This window comes from Folsomia candida, unplaced genomic scaffold, assembly GCF_002217175.1.
Source record: "Folsomia candida strain VU population unplaced genomic scaffold, ASM221717v1 Fcan01_Sc014, whole genome shotgun sequence".
NCBI lineage: Eukaryota > Metazoa > Arthropoda > Collembola > Entomobryomorpha > Isotomidae > Folsomia > Folsomia candida.
The window spans coordinates 3,397,295-3,413,363 of NW_019091206.1; the positions used below are offsets into that span (position 1 = coordinate 3,397,295).

General features: G+C 33.3%; 2 protein-coding genes across 2 annotated transcripts; both read right to left on the reverse strand.

The window, feature by feature from the left end:
- Nucleotides 1–7,861: 7,861 nt before the first annotated feature.
- On the reverse strand, nt 7,862–8,470 carry LOC118437599. The gene is made up of 2 exons (XM_035856765.1): nt 8,339–8,470; nt 7,862–8,261 (listed from the first exon to the last, which is right to left on the reverse strand). Exons 1-2 carry the CDS (start codon nt 8,401–8,403, stop codon nt 7,967–7,969), a joined length of 360 nt encoding a protein of 119 aa, XP_035712658.1. The 5' UTR covers nt 8,404–8,470; the 3' UTR covers nt 7,862–7,966.
- On the reverse strand, nt 8,420–9,461 carry LOC118437628 (piggyBac transposable element-derived protein 4-like). Its single transcript, XM_035856803.1, has 3 exons — nt 8,980–9,461; nt 8,571–8,908; nt 8,420–8,433 (listed from the first exon to the last, which is right to left on the reverse strand). Exons 1-3 carry the CDS (start codon nt 9,459–9,461, stop codon nt 8,420–8,422), a joined length of 834 nt encoding a protein of 277 aa, XP_035712696.1.
- Nucleotides 9,462–16,069: the final 6,608 nt, after the last annotated feature.

Here is a 16,069-nt window from a genome sequence, read left to right on the forward strand (position 1 = left end):
AATACGCTTGGAGATGAACAAGTTTCAAAATCATTTAAGTAAGAAATAAAGCCAGATAACAAGAAACTATTTCAAATCATATCCGAACACATTTTACGACTTATATTAAGCTAAGTATTCACCTCGGGTATATTCTCAAAATTACTTCAAATTTATTAATTCACCTTGATTTTTTCTATAAAGACCGAGGTGCAGTGGATAGTTAATTTTTAAAAGACCGAATAGCAGTCACTTATTAATTTTCAAAAGACCTAACTGCACAATAAAAACTAGAAAAGGACCTAACTGCAATTCCAAAATTATAACGAGTTAATTATTTATTTAAACTTGTATTTTAAACTGAAATACGAATACTTTAGTAAAATGAGGCTAGTCCTGATATAATATCAAAATTTAAAACCCACACCCTCAGTTCTTGGCGGCTTAACTAGTTAATAAAATCCTGGTAATCAATATATCATTTTTCTCACGCCAATCATGTAATTCCACAGGAACATTCTAATTTAAAAGCCACGCCCTCATGGGGTGTGGTTCTCGGCGTCAGTTTTGGGCGTCAGTTTTGTTCGAAATGGAGTATGGCATGCAATATATCTTTTTCCTCAGCCCACTGAAGCAATTCCTTAGGAATATTCCAGATTTAAAAACCACACCCTTAGAGGGTGTGGTTCTTGGCGCATATTTTGTACTAAATATAATTTGGCATGCAATATATCTTTTTTCTCAACCCAATGACGCAATACCAACGAAACTCGGATTCCAAATTTAAAAACCAGACCCAAAGGGGGTGCGGTTATGATGGTCAGGGATAATCACTGGTATGAATAAACTCCGGCAAAAGATGAGGAAGGAGATACATATATTGGATCAGAAATCATTTTAAAAGCGGTTTAAGAAATGCATTCGCTGTGGTGTTAGCATTATGTTTCAAAATAATTTTCCACCATTCTCCATAATTTTCTAAATTTCAGTTTTATGAAATTTTTTATCCTCATATTGATTATTTCAAAATTTATTAGTCTACCTTAATTTTTTTGATATATATATGATCAAACAAAGAATTACAAAAATTTACAAAATTTCTCCAGGAAAACACATTCTAAATAAAATCATTACCACATCATTACCAAAATGCACACGTATATGACTGCAGAAACGGTAATAATAACCACCAGCTGGTAAAGAAATTGGTTGAACCCGAATTGGTAATAACACTTTTTGGGATAAAATTAATACCGTGATGTATGACAGATGTACTACAATATGTAGTAAAATGTCTACCGCCTGGTAATAAACCATACCACTTTGTACACTGGGTGCCATTCATTCCGGTATTAATGCTTTTTATTACGTATACCCGATTATTACCAAACGTTGTGCAGATTACCACCGAAAAGAATAGATTTTTTGCTTTTATTTACAATAATCTCTCAATCAATTATATTTATTGTAAAATCATTTTGAAACATACTTACATAATTATAAAATTTAGGCATAATGCAAACTTTTGAGTTAGATACATAAAAATGTGCAAATTTTTACACATATGTATGACGTCACAGGCGATGAGTCACCTAACCCAAAATTAAATACATATTTAAAAATACCGTGTTCATCCGAGCTTTAAAAGCGCTGGTGACTTGCTGATCTCCTTGGCTTTCTTGACAATTTCCTCTGCTAATCCAGGCCAGTTTTCCGTAAATAGATTTTCTGCATCAGACTGTAACAGAGAAAACTCAAAGGTAATCTGCGAAATTATTTAAATTCTAAATTAGACAAGAATCAACTTCGCCAAATTTTAGATATAAGATAAGATGTTCAGCAAGGATGGGGAATATTTCGTCGTCGATCTCCGTCCCCTGATCGTCTTGCAGAGAAATCTTTGCTCCGATTTCCAACTCAAATTTTGGTTTCACTGAAAAAATAAACACATCAGATTGTTATTCACTCGTTCCTATTAAGATAGTGCTCGATCATCATTGATGAAGCACCTACATATGATAATTTGATACCTACCTGTTTCCCAAAAATTCTATATAATTTCCAGAAGTTTTTTCTCAAGGGAAAAATTGGACACGCGGATTAATTTCGCCATGTTGACTTCAGTTGAGCTGAGTGGAAACTAAAACTGAAAAATGCGCCACTGCGTTGCGTGTCCCAATTAACACCTAATGTATTAAAATTCTTACCTCTATGGTAATAAACTACACCGAAATGTAGATCTCATCAGTACCACAACGGAATACATTTGTACTGCGCTTAATTAAAATTCTGGTAAAGAGTGTTATCTAAATTTGAAGGATATAATTACCGGCTCGTAGGAATTTATTACCAAAATTTTAAAGATAACTTCAAATATTGCGGTGGAAGCCTATTTACCCATTTGGTATTGATACGGTAATAATCCCTTATGATTTTTGTAGGACTCGTAATTACCAACCGCTCGGTAAAGACGCTTATTAGGAATTCTTTACCAAGTTGCTAAGAGTGCAGCTACAGATAGTGTTTCAATTTTCTATCTTCACATCATTATTGTTAGATTGATTAATCAAAATTTGTAGTATTTATTTTTTAACATTTAAGTAATTTAATTTAATTATTCTTGCAAGTACAGATAAAACTATAAATTTGGTATTTAAAAAAATAGTAATTACGAAACAATGGCAGATCGAGGTTTTCAGGAATGAAAAACCAAGTTCAAACCATATTTCCAACACATTTTTTTATGTTTGATTTTCTACCCTAAAGCTGTCTTGTCAAGCAAATTCATCAAAATTATTTCATTTTTCATCCTATGCTTAATACATGGGGCGACGTAAGAAATGAAGTCGGATGAAGTGAAATTAAATGAATTTGAAGGAAAATGACTAAATGTGAATGAAAATCTTCAGTCAGAAATCGGGATGACTGATCTTTAAATGAAAAAAGTTTTTTTCAACAGGTATGCATACATTACAATTATGTATTTTTGACCTTTGACCTCTGACCTCAGGTCATTCACGAGGTCAAAAATATCTTTGAAATCTCCTTTAAAACTCGAGCTAGTTAGTGCTCGAAAATTATTTTGAAGTATAATCTCAAAGGGGGGTCTAGAGTCTTGAACTATTTTTAATCAATGAAATTTTCCTAATTTTTTCATTCGGCGTTCACCTGGTAAACCTATTTAAATTGATAAATCAGAAAAATCAATTTGAATTTATTAATGAATTTTGATGAATTTATCCGAAGAAAAATTGAACTTTGTATGTGGACAAAATTGTATACGAAATAGATTAACGCGTGTTCGGAAGCGATTTAAAACAATTACTGGCTTTTTACGCATCTATCATTTGATATGAATTATTATTATTTTTAAAATACTTTATTCGTCAGTTGACTCATTCAGTCAGAATTAATTTGATTTCTATTATTTTATGCGACTGATTATTATTATTAAAATACTTTATTAAATTTAATTAATTAATTCTTGAAAAAAATAGATTAATAAATTGTGATTAAAAGCAATGTGAGGAAGAAATGAAATGATAAAACTGAAACCATACTAAATCATGGAATTGAATGTGTTCGGAAATTGGTTTGAAGTATGATTAGTGGTCTCAACGGTGCGGTTCGGTTCGGTTCTTGGAAGAACCGGTTTGGAACCGAGAACCAGAATTGAAGAACCGAAACAGAACCGAACTTTTTTTAGCTGGAACCGAACCGGAACCGGACCAAACCGTGACCGAACCGGCGGTTCGGGTCAAACCGGTAGTGTTATTAATATGCAATAAACAACAAACAATGCTAATTCACGTGTTTCTGATGAAATTTCACATGCAAGCCAATAACTTATCTGTATTTAAACAAGCAAATTCTAACACATGTCAACAGCAAAACCACTTATGTATGTATTATTGAAGTTAGAAAACAATTCCAAGTTTGGGGTGCAACCAAGTCAAAATTCCATTTTGGAAACTTTGGGGTGTGACCAAGTAAAAATTTCATTTTGGAAACATTGGGGGTGTAACCAAGTCAAAATTCCATTTTTGAAACATTTGGGGTGTGACCAAGTAAAAATTTCATTTTGGAAACATTGGGGGTGTAACCAAGTCAAAATTTCATTTTTGAAACTTTGGGGTGTGACCAAGTAAAGATTTCATTTTGGAAACATGGGGGGTGTAACCAAGTCAAAATTTCATTTTGGAAAGTTTGGGGTGCAGTCACGTCAAAATTTCATTTCGGAAACTTTTGGGGGTAAAAATTTCGTTTAGGAAACTTTGGGGGTGAAAATTTCATTTTGGAAACTTTGGAGGTGTCATCAAGTCCAAATTTGGTTTTGCAAACATTGTGGATGTAACTGTAACCAGGTCAAAATTTCGTTTTGGGTAACTTGGGGGGTGTGGCCATGTCAAAATTTCATTTTGGGAACTTTGGAGGTACGGCCACGTCAAAATTTCATTTTGGAAACTAGGTGTATTTCGGGAAATTCGTAAAACTTTTTCGGAAATATGATCAACTTCGCTAATGTATTTATGTATGTAGTTGGGTTCAACCCGAACCGGCCGGTTCGGTTCGGTTCTCTAAGACTTGGAACCGGAACCGAACCGGTAATAAAAGTTTCGGTTCGGTTCTCCGTATAAACCGGAACCGAACCGAGCCATCGGTTCCGGTTCGGTTCTATGAGAACCGAGAACCGTTGAGATCACTAAGTATGATGAGCAAAACGAAATCGATCACCTTTAAATATTTTAATAACCAAATTTTTCAACATTTTACTTATTCGGCGTCTGCTCTCGTAAACATACTTAAATTAATTTTTATTTATTTTTTCGCTCGGAAATTGTTCAGAAGTATGAAAATGCCTACAGAGATTCTGTAATCTAATCTTTAACTTAGTTTGCTGAATAAACTCAAAATTTTTTTATCTGCTACTTTACTCTCGTAAAAATGTTAAACTTAATTAAATCAATCAAAACAAATGAAGGCGAAGGAACAAATTTTGATTAATCAATTTGAGAAATACATGACATGAGGATCATAACTGTCCAAGAATTTGAAATTCATTCAAACGTCAGTCATCCCGATTTCCGACTGAAGATTTTCATTCCCATTCAGTCATTTTCGTTCAAATTCATTTCACTTGATCGGACTTCATTTCTTAATTCGCCCCATTTATTAAGCATAGGGTGAAAAATGAAATGAGTGAGAAATCCTTTCATTCATAATCATTCATCTGAAATGATGGTATTTTTCAGTCATTTTCATTCAAGTCACAGGAAATTCATTTTCATTCACTATCATAACCAGTCAAATGAATGAAGGTAAACAGGCGTGATGAGGATAAAAAATTACAAGAAAACTGAATTGTTACAGTTTTTCGAATTAGTTCGAAAATAGTTTTGAAGTATGAAAATGTTCACAGAAATTTCCCTTAACTAGTAGCCCGAAATTTAAATAATATTTAAGTGTGTACATAATAAATGTATGTACTAAAGAAGAAATGAAATGAGAACAAGAAATTGCATGCAACTGTAAACACTAAATTCTGGAATAATGTATTCGACAATTATTTTCAAGGTCCATGAGCTCAAAAAACGCTACCAATCTTGACATAATTTTAATAAATAATTTTTTCAAAATTTTACTTATTCGGCGTCCGCTGTCGCAAAAATACTTAACTTAATTAAACCTTAATAAAATTCAAGATAAATAAATAAACTATGATGAATATATCAAAAAAAATTGAACTTACAATGCAATGGTGTGACGTGTAACCCTTCGATTTGGTTGAAATTTCGAAATTATGTGGTCCATGTCAATACAACCAGCGTTTCTTCAGTGAGTTTGTGCGATGGTTGGAATTTGGAAAAATATTTGAGGTTAAAGTTGAAAAAAGCGCAATTTTTAGCACTGGAAGAGAATGGAAGTTGAGTTAGTCTCTTCCGCCTGGTAAAAATCGCCCGTTTTTCAGCTTTGACCTCAAATATTTTGCCAAATTCTGACCATCACACAGACTGCCTGAAGAAACGTTGGGTGTATTGACATGGACCACTTAATTTCGAAATCTGAGGGTTACACTTCACACCATCGCATTGTTAGTAGAAATGCGTGAGGACAAAATTGTACGCGAAATAAATTGTAAAATGTGTAATTGTAAAACAATTTGAAACAAGTGCTGGGACATGGAGTTGAAGTAATTGATGACTTTTTTAGAATCTATGATTGTATGCGGCTTATTATTATTTTTAAAATACTTTATTCCTCGTTCAATAAGAATTCGATTTAATTAAATCTAGAAAAATATCCTAAATTAATAAATTGAGTGTAGAATCAATGTGAAACAGACATGACTAGAGGATAAAAAATTGCATAAAACTGTAACAAATAAATCATGGAATAATCATACCCGTTCAAAAATTTAGTTTTCACTCAAAAGTCAGTCATCCCGATTTCTGACTGACGATTTTCATTCACATTCAGTCATTTTCGTTCAAATTCATTTCATTTTACTTCATCCGACTTCATTTCTTAGTTCGCCCCATGTATAAGCATAGGGTGAAAAATGAAATGAGTGAGAAATCCCTTCATTCACAGTCAATCATCTGACATGACTGAATCCTTCATTCATTTTCACTCAAATAGCAGAAAATTAATTTTCATTCAAAATTATTCACCATCATAGTCAGTCAAATGAATGAAAGTGAACAGGTATGAGAATAATGCAATCGAAAATCATTTTGAAGTATGACAAGAAAACATAACAAGGAGCTTCGTATATCTGTTATTGTTTTATTAAATTAACTTTTCCCAATTTTTCTTATGCGGCGTCTGCTCTCGTAAAAATACCTAAATTAATTAAATGTTACCAAAATTCAAGATAAATGAATAAATTTTGATGAATTTTTCTGAGAAAAATTAAACTTCGTAATTCGTATTAGTGAAATTATGATTTTGTAAATAAATCTGTGTAATACTTTATTCGTCAGTTAGATTATTAATTAATGATTCAATTTAATTGATTACATCAAAAAATGAATAAAGATAAATTAATAAATTTTTGATTTTTAAATTGTTTTAAAAATAAATTAAAAAAAAAATTTGATTAAAATCAATGTTAGAAATAAATTAAACGAGGCTAAAAATTGGTATAAAGCTGTAACCACTAATTCATAAAATGTGGTGTTCGAAAATTGTTTTAAAATATGCCTCAAATAAATGCAGATATGTATGTAGCCAGTTCTTTCTTTTAACCTCTTTAGGGCTACATTTATTGTCCCTAACGTTTCCCAGAGACTGCGAAGCTATTCATTGGCGTTACTACGGGGCGCCAGTGATAATTGCTGATAATTTTGAGGGGCATAATTAAAAATATGATAAAGTCCTAAGAGACGACGTTTTTTTTTAAAAAAAATACATTAACATAAATGCAGTGTTTTTATGTATGCAGTGGTGATGAATGAGCAAAATCTTAAAGAGTTTAAATATTTCTATAATTATTCAGTTTCCTTTTTCCTCGCAAATTGACTAACAATTTTGTTTCAAACACAAATCAGCAAACAAATGAACAAATATTGCAAACATCTAATTATTTTGATTAACGCGAAATTGAGACGAATTCAAATCAACATCATGCAACGTTAGAAAATCGGGTGTATCTAATTCGTATGGCGGAAGGGAGGGCAATAGAGGATCAGCCCGTGCTTGTGAATTTTTCTTTGGAAGATGTCGTTCAGTGTGATATTTTTTGAAGCAAGAAAGCTTTCCTGTAACACACAGCCAATTTTCACATGTTTGACAACGATACGACGTTGTCTTCTGAACACATTCAGCAGCACAATACGCACATTTTCCGGGAACCGTTTAGAGTTTGTTCCGAAAAGTGTGAACCCTGAAGTCTTAACTCTTCGGAGAGGCGTAAAAGGGGTCGTCCGACATGAGACGGATCAGTTGGGAACTGTTGAAGAATTTCTTTTACGAGTGACTCCACAAATTACTTGTATCTTCGCTTGGAATTTGGGTGAATAATTTTGTACGCTCTGAAACTATTATACACCGGATGGTCCCAGAGATGGAAGAACACTTTTTTGTACCACTTAATGGTCTTCCTAATGGACTTGTTCGGCTTCGTCACCTTGTCCACGTCGTCAACTCCTCCCATTTTCGAATTGTAGAGCAGAACGGTGTTAGGTTTATTCCGTGTGTTGAATGGATTAGTTGAAAGCTTCTCAGTCATTGCATGTCCCATGAATGAATTTATCATACAAACCTCTCGTCTGTCTTCCCACCTAGAAATATAATTATTTTATTACTAATTTTTCTTTATTAGAAATAAAAAATAAATCTTTACGGAGGTTTGTATTACCGTTCAATAAGAATATCACCGTTAGTCCAGCTCTCAACATTTCCTTTCCTAAGTTTCGTTCGCATCTGTTTCTTTGCATCTTCACATCGCCTTTTCTGAACAGTCCCAAGGTAATATGTATCATTTTTCGACAATTCTGCAACTAGCTTGGGAGTGGAAAACCAATTGTCAGCCACAACACGGTGGGATTTATTAAGATATCCATCCTGCAGCAAAGTGAGCACTACAGCACCACCTACTCCAAAGATATCCTTCGGTGCAGCAAATATTGTTTTTTTGCCCTGATATGGAAGCAGAGCTAGGACTGCCTTTGTTGCACAATCCACCAAGATGTAGAACTTGACGCCGAATCTTGCCCTCTTGGAGGGTACGTACTGTTTGAAACTCAGTCGTCCCTTGAACGGCATCAAACTCTCATCTATGTAGAGATATTCCCCCGGAATCACAAAATTTTTGAACTTCGACATCAACGATGGGAAGAACGAGCCGAGCTTGATAAATCGATCAATATTTCCCGTGGGTATATTTCCATCGTTTTGGAAGTGAAGTGCCCTCATTATATCTGTGAAACTAAAATTATCAAATGCAATAATTATCATTGTCTGACACCACGTATGCATAAAATGTATGCATCTACTAACCGATCTCTGCTCATGGTTTTACCAAAAATTGGGGTTGATATTAGTTCATCCGTGCTCCAATAATCCTTCACATCTCCTTTTTTCACAATTCCCATCAGTGTTGATAGACCCATGAATTTCCAAAACTCCTGACGGCTTAGTGGTGTCCACCTCTTCAATGCTTTTGGGAATTTGGCTTTGATGACGGGCGTATAATCGTTCGATTCGAGACAAATTGTATCCACCATGTCGTCGTCGATAAACATTCGAAGCAGTTGAAATGGTGTAGAATCTGAGTCAGCATTGAATGATCGATGAAACCTTCCTAGTGGGGGCACAAACTGCGTTGGTCTAGGGTGGAAATTGGTTCCATCTCCCCACGTCGAATTTATCGTGGAATGGATAACCACTGGAGTTGGGACGACTTGTGACCGCGATGTTGTGCGTCGCCGAATTCTTGAGATTGGGGACTCTTGCTGTAAAATATAATGCTTGCTATGCATGATCAGAATAATACATTTAAAATATTCAAATACATTTGCAGCATTATCTCATTGTGCAAAATAAAGTGTCGCAAACTGCCTCTTAAGTTTTGGGGTTGATCAAGGTTTATTTGAAAGGATCTCACACACACACGCTCCACAGAACGACTAAACTATTCCTGTCCACACAGGATGGGTAAGTCTAAAAATGATGATTAACCTAAAGTGCCAATTTGGCAAAACGATTGTACACAATTCAATGGACTTTAAGATTAAGACATTTAATTAAGCACTCATTGAATGAAGCACTGTTATTTAATTATGCACACTACTTAGGTACTAGTGGTGGTCATTTAAAGATAACTAAAAATGCTGCCTCAGCACAAAACCATCTCGTCTTAAATAACTCATGTTATAACTGGAGAGCTGGAGAGCTCTCCCTCACGCAACCATTACACGACGATATTATTATGTGTGTTTCACATTCAACTTGCGTCCAAATATGGGTTATACATTCATTAAATTGGGTCGCTGATTAAAGATGAAATTGTGTCCTAACAATATGTTTGAAATTTTCGCCAAAACAAAGTAAGAAGCAGGAAAAAAAATATTATTTTCAATTTGCGATTGAAAATATGGTGATGCAACAAAAGTCGATCGTCGTCTCCAGGACATTTTTTGAGGAATCGACTAGACCGTCGTCTCACGGGGATGTTTTAATTTAGAGACAAAAGTCGCCTTTAGTCTCCATGGGACAATTTTAAAAGTCGACAATAGTAGCATGCCATCTCTCAGGGATTTAAAACTATGCAACTATAGTAGCCCTTAGCCCTAAAGAGGTTAATAAATAAATTTTTTAGAATTTTTCTTATTCGGCGTCGTTATTTGTATATTGTCAAAATTAATAAAAATTTTGATTTTTCAGATTTAGAATCAGAATACTATAATATACAATTTAGGCGGAAATGATTTGAAATAGGTACAAAAACACTTTATTTATCGGTTAACTCAATCAATAATAATTTAATTAATTAGTTAAATCTAGAAAAAATATAAGTTGAATTAATACATTTTTCGTGAAAATCAACCTGTCAAAAATAAGAATAAAAAAATTGCATACAATGGAAACAATTATATTCTAAAATGTATTCGAAAATTAACAAAATTTATTAAGTCGCATTGATTTTTTAGATTTAATTAACTTCAGTCCTTTTTTGCGAGAGTAAACGACGAATTCAAAAATTTTGAAAAATTCGTTCAGGAAAAATACTTCGAGGGTAAAACAGTTTTCGAACACATTTTATACCTTAATTGGTACAGTTTTAGGTAATTTTTCTAGAATAAAAATAATTATACAAGTGACAAGTGAAATAAAACAATTGCTAAAAGCTGTAACAAATTAATCGTCGCTTAGATATAGTAAACATACCTGTTCACTTTCATTCATTTGATTGATTATGATAGTTAATGAAAATGAAATTCTACAAAATCCAAATGCATTATTTTTTGAAAAATTTAAAATTTGAAAGAGTTTATAATTTAAATTAATTTCAAAAACTGGCAAAAATTTTTGAAATTCAAATTTCGAGACAATTGGATTTTTCATAAGTCAGGTTAGTCATTCTGAAGAGATGTTTTCGAATTTTTGGAGTCGCGCTAAAATTCGAAAATTTACAGAATCTTTAAAAAGCGAGTTATGGCTGAAAAATGTTATAAAATTCGCGCCTCGCGCTCAAATTAGCGCATTATGAAAAATGAAAAAAATACGGGTATGCTTATTTTTTTGGTGAACAAAATAAAATTGGTCCCAACTCGATCTGAGTTGTACACGTAAAAGACTTGCATTGCAAAATATGCAAAGTTAATAAATTTTGATTGATCTATCTATTATAGAAAAATATCACTTTGTAAATATGAAAAAATTGCATACAGAATCAATCTAAAATAATATTTGGCAATCACAGGGTTTTTGTATCTGTCATTGTTTGTGAGTAATTATTTTTTTCGGAAAATACTTTATTCGTCCCCTAACTCATAATAAAATTTTAGTTAATTCAATTTTAAAAAGTAAGAAAATAAATTTAGATTTATTTATTCAGAAATATTTTGTAAATAATGAGTATCAAATTGCATACGAAATAATTCTTCAAATGTGTTCAGCAAAGAAACTGGTTCAATGCCTGAACATACCTGTTCAAAAATGTATTCTTCATTCAAAAGTCACCCATCACGATTTTTGACTGAAGACTTTCATTGACATTAGCGATCATGAAGTGTAACTGTTTCTTAATGGTTATTAAGGGAAGCGAAGCGAAATCCTCTTATGGAAATGGCTTGTCTCATGGAAGCAAAAAATCCAAAATCTACCCTCGTTACCTTGTAACCCTAAAAATTATCGATCTTTTGGTGCATTAAAATCTTCAAATTGTAAAAAACACACGGAGATGAATAAGTTTTAAACTAGCTATTTGAACATATAGAAGAAGGTAAAGCTAAGACACAGCAATTCAAACTCAAAACTCGCATACAATACCACCTAAAACACTGATATGAGCACAAAGGAAAATTGTTTTTACTGTTCTGGGACCTCTGGGTCACGAAAGGTGTTCGAAAATGCTTCCAATCATAACCAACTAAAGCTGGAATGTAGCCTTGATCACACATGTTCACATTCATTCATTTAGTGATGAATGAAGTATTCATTCAATTTTCAAAATTTTAATGAATATTGAATGAATATTTTATTCTGATTTTTGAATAAATGAATATTGATTGAATATCTATTCAATTCGTGTGAATGAATAATGACTAAATATTTTTTCATCATTCATTTTTTACTCAATACTTGATACATACGGAAAGTTGAGAAATTCGTCTAATTCTGTGAATTTTGAGTAAAATGAATAATGAAGAAATGGTGAATAATTAATGAATATTTTTACAAATTATGAATGAGTGAATAAGTAATGAATATTTTTCAGAATACATTTTTCCGAATTTTTCTTATTTGGCATCGTTGTTTGTATCTTGTTACAATTACTAATAACCTATCAGTACAGCTTTGCTCAGCCCGAACCAGGGATTGTAAACCCATATTTATCAGTAGTTTTCTATAAAATTATGTGCTACTATTTTGCACTTGCATCAATCCTTCATATGACTAGGTTCCAAATTCTAAAAATATTTACCATCCCATCCCCTTGTCTACTTCCCAGTGGAGGTCGTCTCGATAGCCCTTCTGATTAATTTTTGTTCATATTTAACTTCATATTATTTCATGAAAAAGCAGTAAGGATTTCTGGTCCAAATTTCAGCTTTCTATGTTAATTTCTGAAAATCGGTGGGGGTCACCCAATATGGTCCTTCCAGATGAAATTTTTATTAATTCCTGCGTATATTCTTCAATTAAGAGCCATAAGCAACCTCTCTGCCAAATTTCAGCTCGATATGACGATTTCGAAAAATCAGTATGGGTCACCCCATATGGTCCCTCAAGAGGAAAATTTTTCCAACTTGAAGTAATTTTTATCTATTAGGGGCCATTAACAACATCTGTACCAAATTTCAGCTTTTGAAATTTTTGAAATTTTGAAATTTTGGTGCATAATACCTCACCCACTCCGATGACCCCCACCGGTCAACCACTGGACCGATTTCGCCCATCTTCGAACTCGTTTCAAAACTTTGTCCAATATGCATATGGTAAAAATTTGAAGTCAATCGGACAACTCGTTCGAGAGTTATCGAAAGACAGACGGACAGACAGACGGGCATGACAATTCCATAAGCCCTGGTTCGGTTTAAAAACTTATAAAATCACCTTGATTTTATAAACCTAATCTACTTCCATAAAGCGTTAGTGTTAAGTTCTGCCTGGGTCCCTGTGGCTCTCAATGCAAATTGCCCCGTAGAGGAGACAAAGAAGGATGCGGAGCAACGGTTGCATGCATGAATTTTCTGCATGAGTCTCACTTCGCCTGCACGTGACTTTCACGTACGCTTGCCATCAATCTCAAATTATATGTCTTTGTATATTTGCAGTGTGCAAGTAAATTGAGTGAGTGAGCAGTATACATACATTCATCACTCATCAATAGTGGTTATCATGATAAGTGATCTTGATAAACACTATTAATTAATTATTTTAGTTTGAGAAACTCCACCCACAGCGAGTGGCATATCAATTCGAATGTATTTTTTACGCTGAATCCAACGCCATTAATGGTTTTGACCTCCGAGGCCCCCGTGACCTTGCCGTGACCGTGGTGTCCAAATATGGCTTATTCGTTATGTCGCATATCAATTCGAATGTATTTTTGATGCTGAATCCGAATCCGTCAATAGCTTGGCGTTAATTGTAGAAGTTAACGGGGTTTATGGAACTTAACGGGAGCGTGAAGCGTGGGAATTTAAATAGTTAGCTATGCAGTTACTCCCACGCGACGGGAATTTAAGTAATTAACTATTCAACTACACCCACAGGGGGAAATTAAATTGTACTGTGACCAGGTTAATTAAAATGCAGTATGATTTGGGCAAACCCTCACTCTGATGTATGTATGTAGTATGACAAAGTCTTCACTGCGAATTATTTAAAGTATAGTATGATGGATTTTTCGCTTTGGGCACACCCCCCACTGGAACTCTAGAACCCGGCCTTGGCCGGGCTATACGCTAGTTTATCTAATATAATGGCATCGATTTCATTAATTACAATAATAATAAAAATATGATAAATTAATAAATCATGAATAAAATCAATGTGAAACAGGCAAGACTTGAGGATACAAAATTGCAGGAAACTGTAACCACTAAATCATGAAATAAGGTATTCGAAAATTAGATTAAAGTTGACATGGGAAAAAAATATGATCTTTAAACATTTTGAATAAATACATTTTTCAACATTTTCCTTATCCGGCGTCTGCTTTGGTATTTTTAAAAAAAATACTAAAATTATTTAAGGAGGGGTAAGAGCGAGGTTTAGATTCTAATACTATTAAACATTTTCACTAGTCATTTGGCGTTCAGCTCATACAATTTTCATTTTATTTTAAAATTAATTTTTCGAAACTGTAATTGGGATTTATTATCAAGTGAGGTATCGTTGGAAAGGTCTCGACGAGAGGATTCCGAATATATATACTTTATTGGGTGTATGACCACTCCCTGAATTTCCAGAGACCGAAGAATATTTCTGAGTTTGTGCCCATCTACTGCATGTTAGCTCTCAATCTACTTGCTGTGTTAAATTGTGGAGAATTGAAGATTTTCATTTTTCTGCTTCTGGAACATGAGGGAGTGGTCATACACCCAACAAAGTATATATATTTGGAATCCTCTCACCTAGACCTTTCCAATGATACCCCATTTGTGGGGATCGGTAACCTTTGACCTACCAACCTTTCGATGCCGAAACAAGGTCACGCAGGTCGATTTCGACTATAAGTCCAATTTGACTATTGTTCTACTACTAAAGACCTACAACATAACAAAAATTGGGGAAACTGGAATTGACGGGCATGTTTATTTCGTAATTTCTAAAAACCAAGTTTTCAAAACATTTGAGCACCTCTATTTTTTCATTAATATCGGATTTTTTTTGTTGCAAAATGTGTCAAAATATTCAACTCCCAAAGTTACTGAAGTTTGACCTTAAAGTCACTTTCATGGTCACACCATAATTCTTTTTACGAAAAAAAATCAGAAAAAGTCGCATTTTTCCATGTATACTCCACGTATCCTTTAAAACTTCAGTAACTTTGTGGGGACTAAATATACGCGTCGATTGGTGCAAAAAAATCGAAATTTTATTGTCTTTTGACGACGCTGAAAGTTTTTAAAACTATAACATGGGAGCTTATGGGAGGGCATAGTTACACACTCCCCGTCAGGTAGCGGTGAGACTGTATCAGATCACCCCTTAAAATATTTTCTAAAAATGGTTAGAAATAGTTTTGCATTTTTGGGAAACAAAATCTCTAATTGTTTTAAAATTTTTTTCGCAATACTTTATTCGTCGTTTTGCTTTTAAATTTAATTGATAAAATTAAAAACTAAATAAATGAGGTCAATTTTGATTAATTAATCTAAGAAAAATAATATGAGGATATAAAATTCTGTATGAAACTGGAACAAATAAACAGTAGGATGTTTCCGAAAATGAGTTTGAATTAATGTTGAAGAATATTAAAAAATGAAGTCTGATGAAGTGAAATGAAATGAATTTGAAAGTAAATGAGTGAATGTGAATGAAAATCTTTAGTCAATTGGGATGATTGACTTTTGAATGAATACTAAATTTTTGAACAGGTATGGTCCAAACCGGAGTTGAGTTCGTGCCCCTTATCGTCGTTTCAAGATAAGCTGAAATAATTAGGATTTCTTTTAAAAATTGTACAAGTAAAACGCCGAATCGATAAAATTTAGAAAATTACATATTTTTGTGTAGAAAAGTAGATACGTTGCACATTTGCGATACGATAGCTCAATAAATAATTAAACCATATCTACGTGCAAACCATACCTGTTCAAAAATTCAGTTTTCATTCAAATGTTTTTGTCCAAAACTGTGTTTAAATAACTTTGTTGCTTTATTTTATATGCAGGAATGCAAAAATTGCGGATAT

Coding starts and splice junctions, on each gene's coding strand:
- LOC118437599 (XM_035856765.1), bottom strand. CDS start 8,403: ATGCGAACGAAACTTAGGAAAGGAAATGTTGAGAGCTGGACTAACGGT. Junction 8,262..8,338: donor GGTGATATTCTTATTGAACG/GTAATACAAACC, acceptor TTATATTTCTAG/GTGGGAAGACAGACGAGAGG.
- LOC118437628 (XM_035856803.1), bottom strand. CDS start 9,461: ATGCATAGCAAGCATTATATTTTACAGCAAGAGTCCCCAATCTCAAGA. Junction 8,909..8,979: donor AAAACCATGAGCAGAGATCG/GTTAGTAGATGC, acceptor TGATAATTTTAG/TTTCACAGATATAATGAGGG.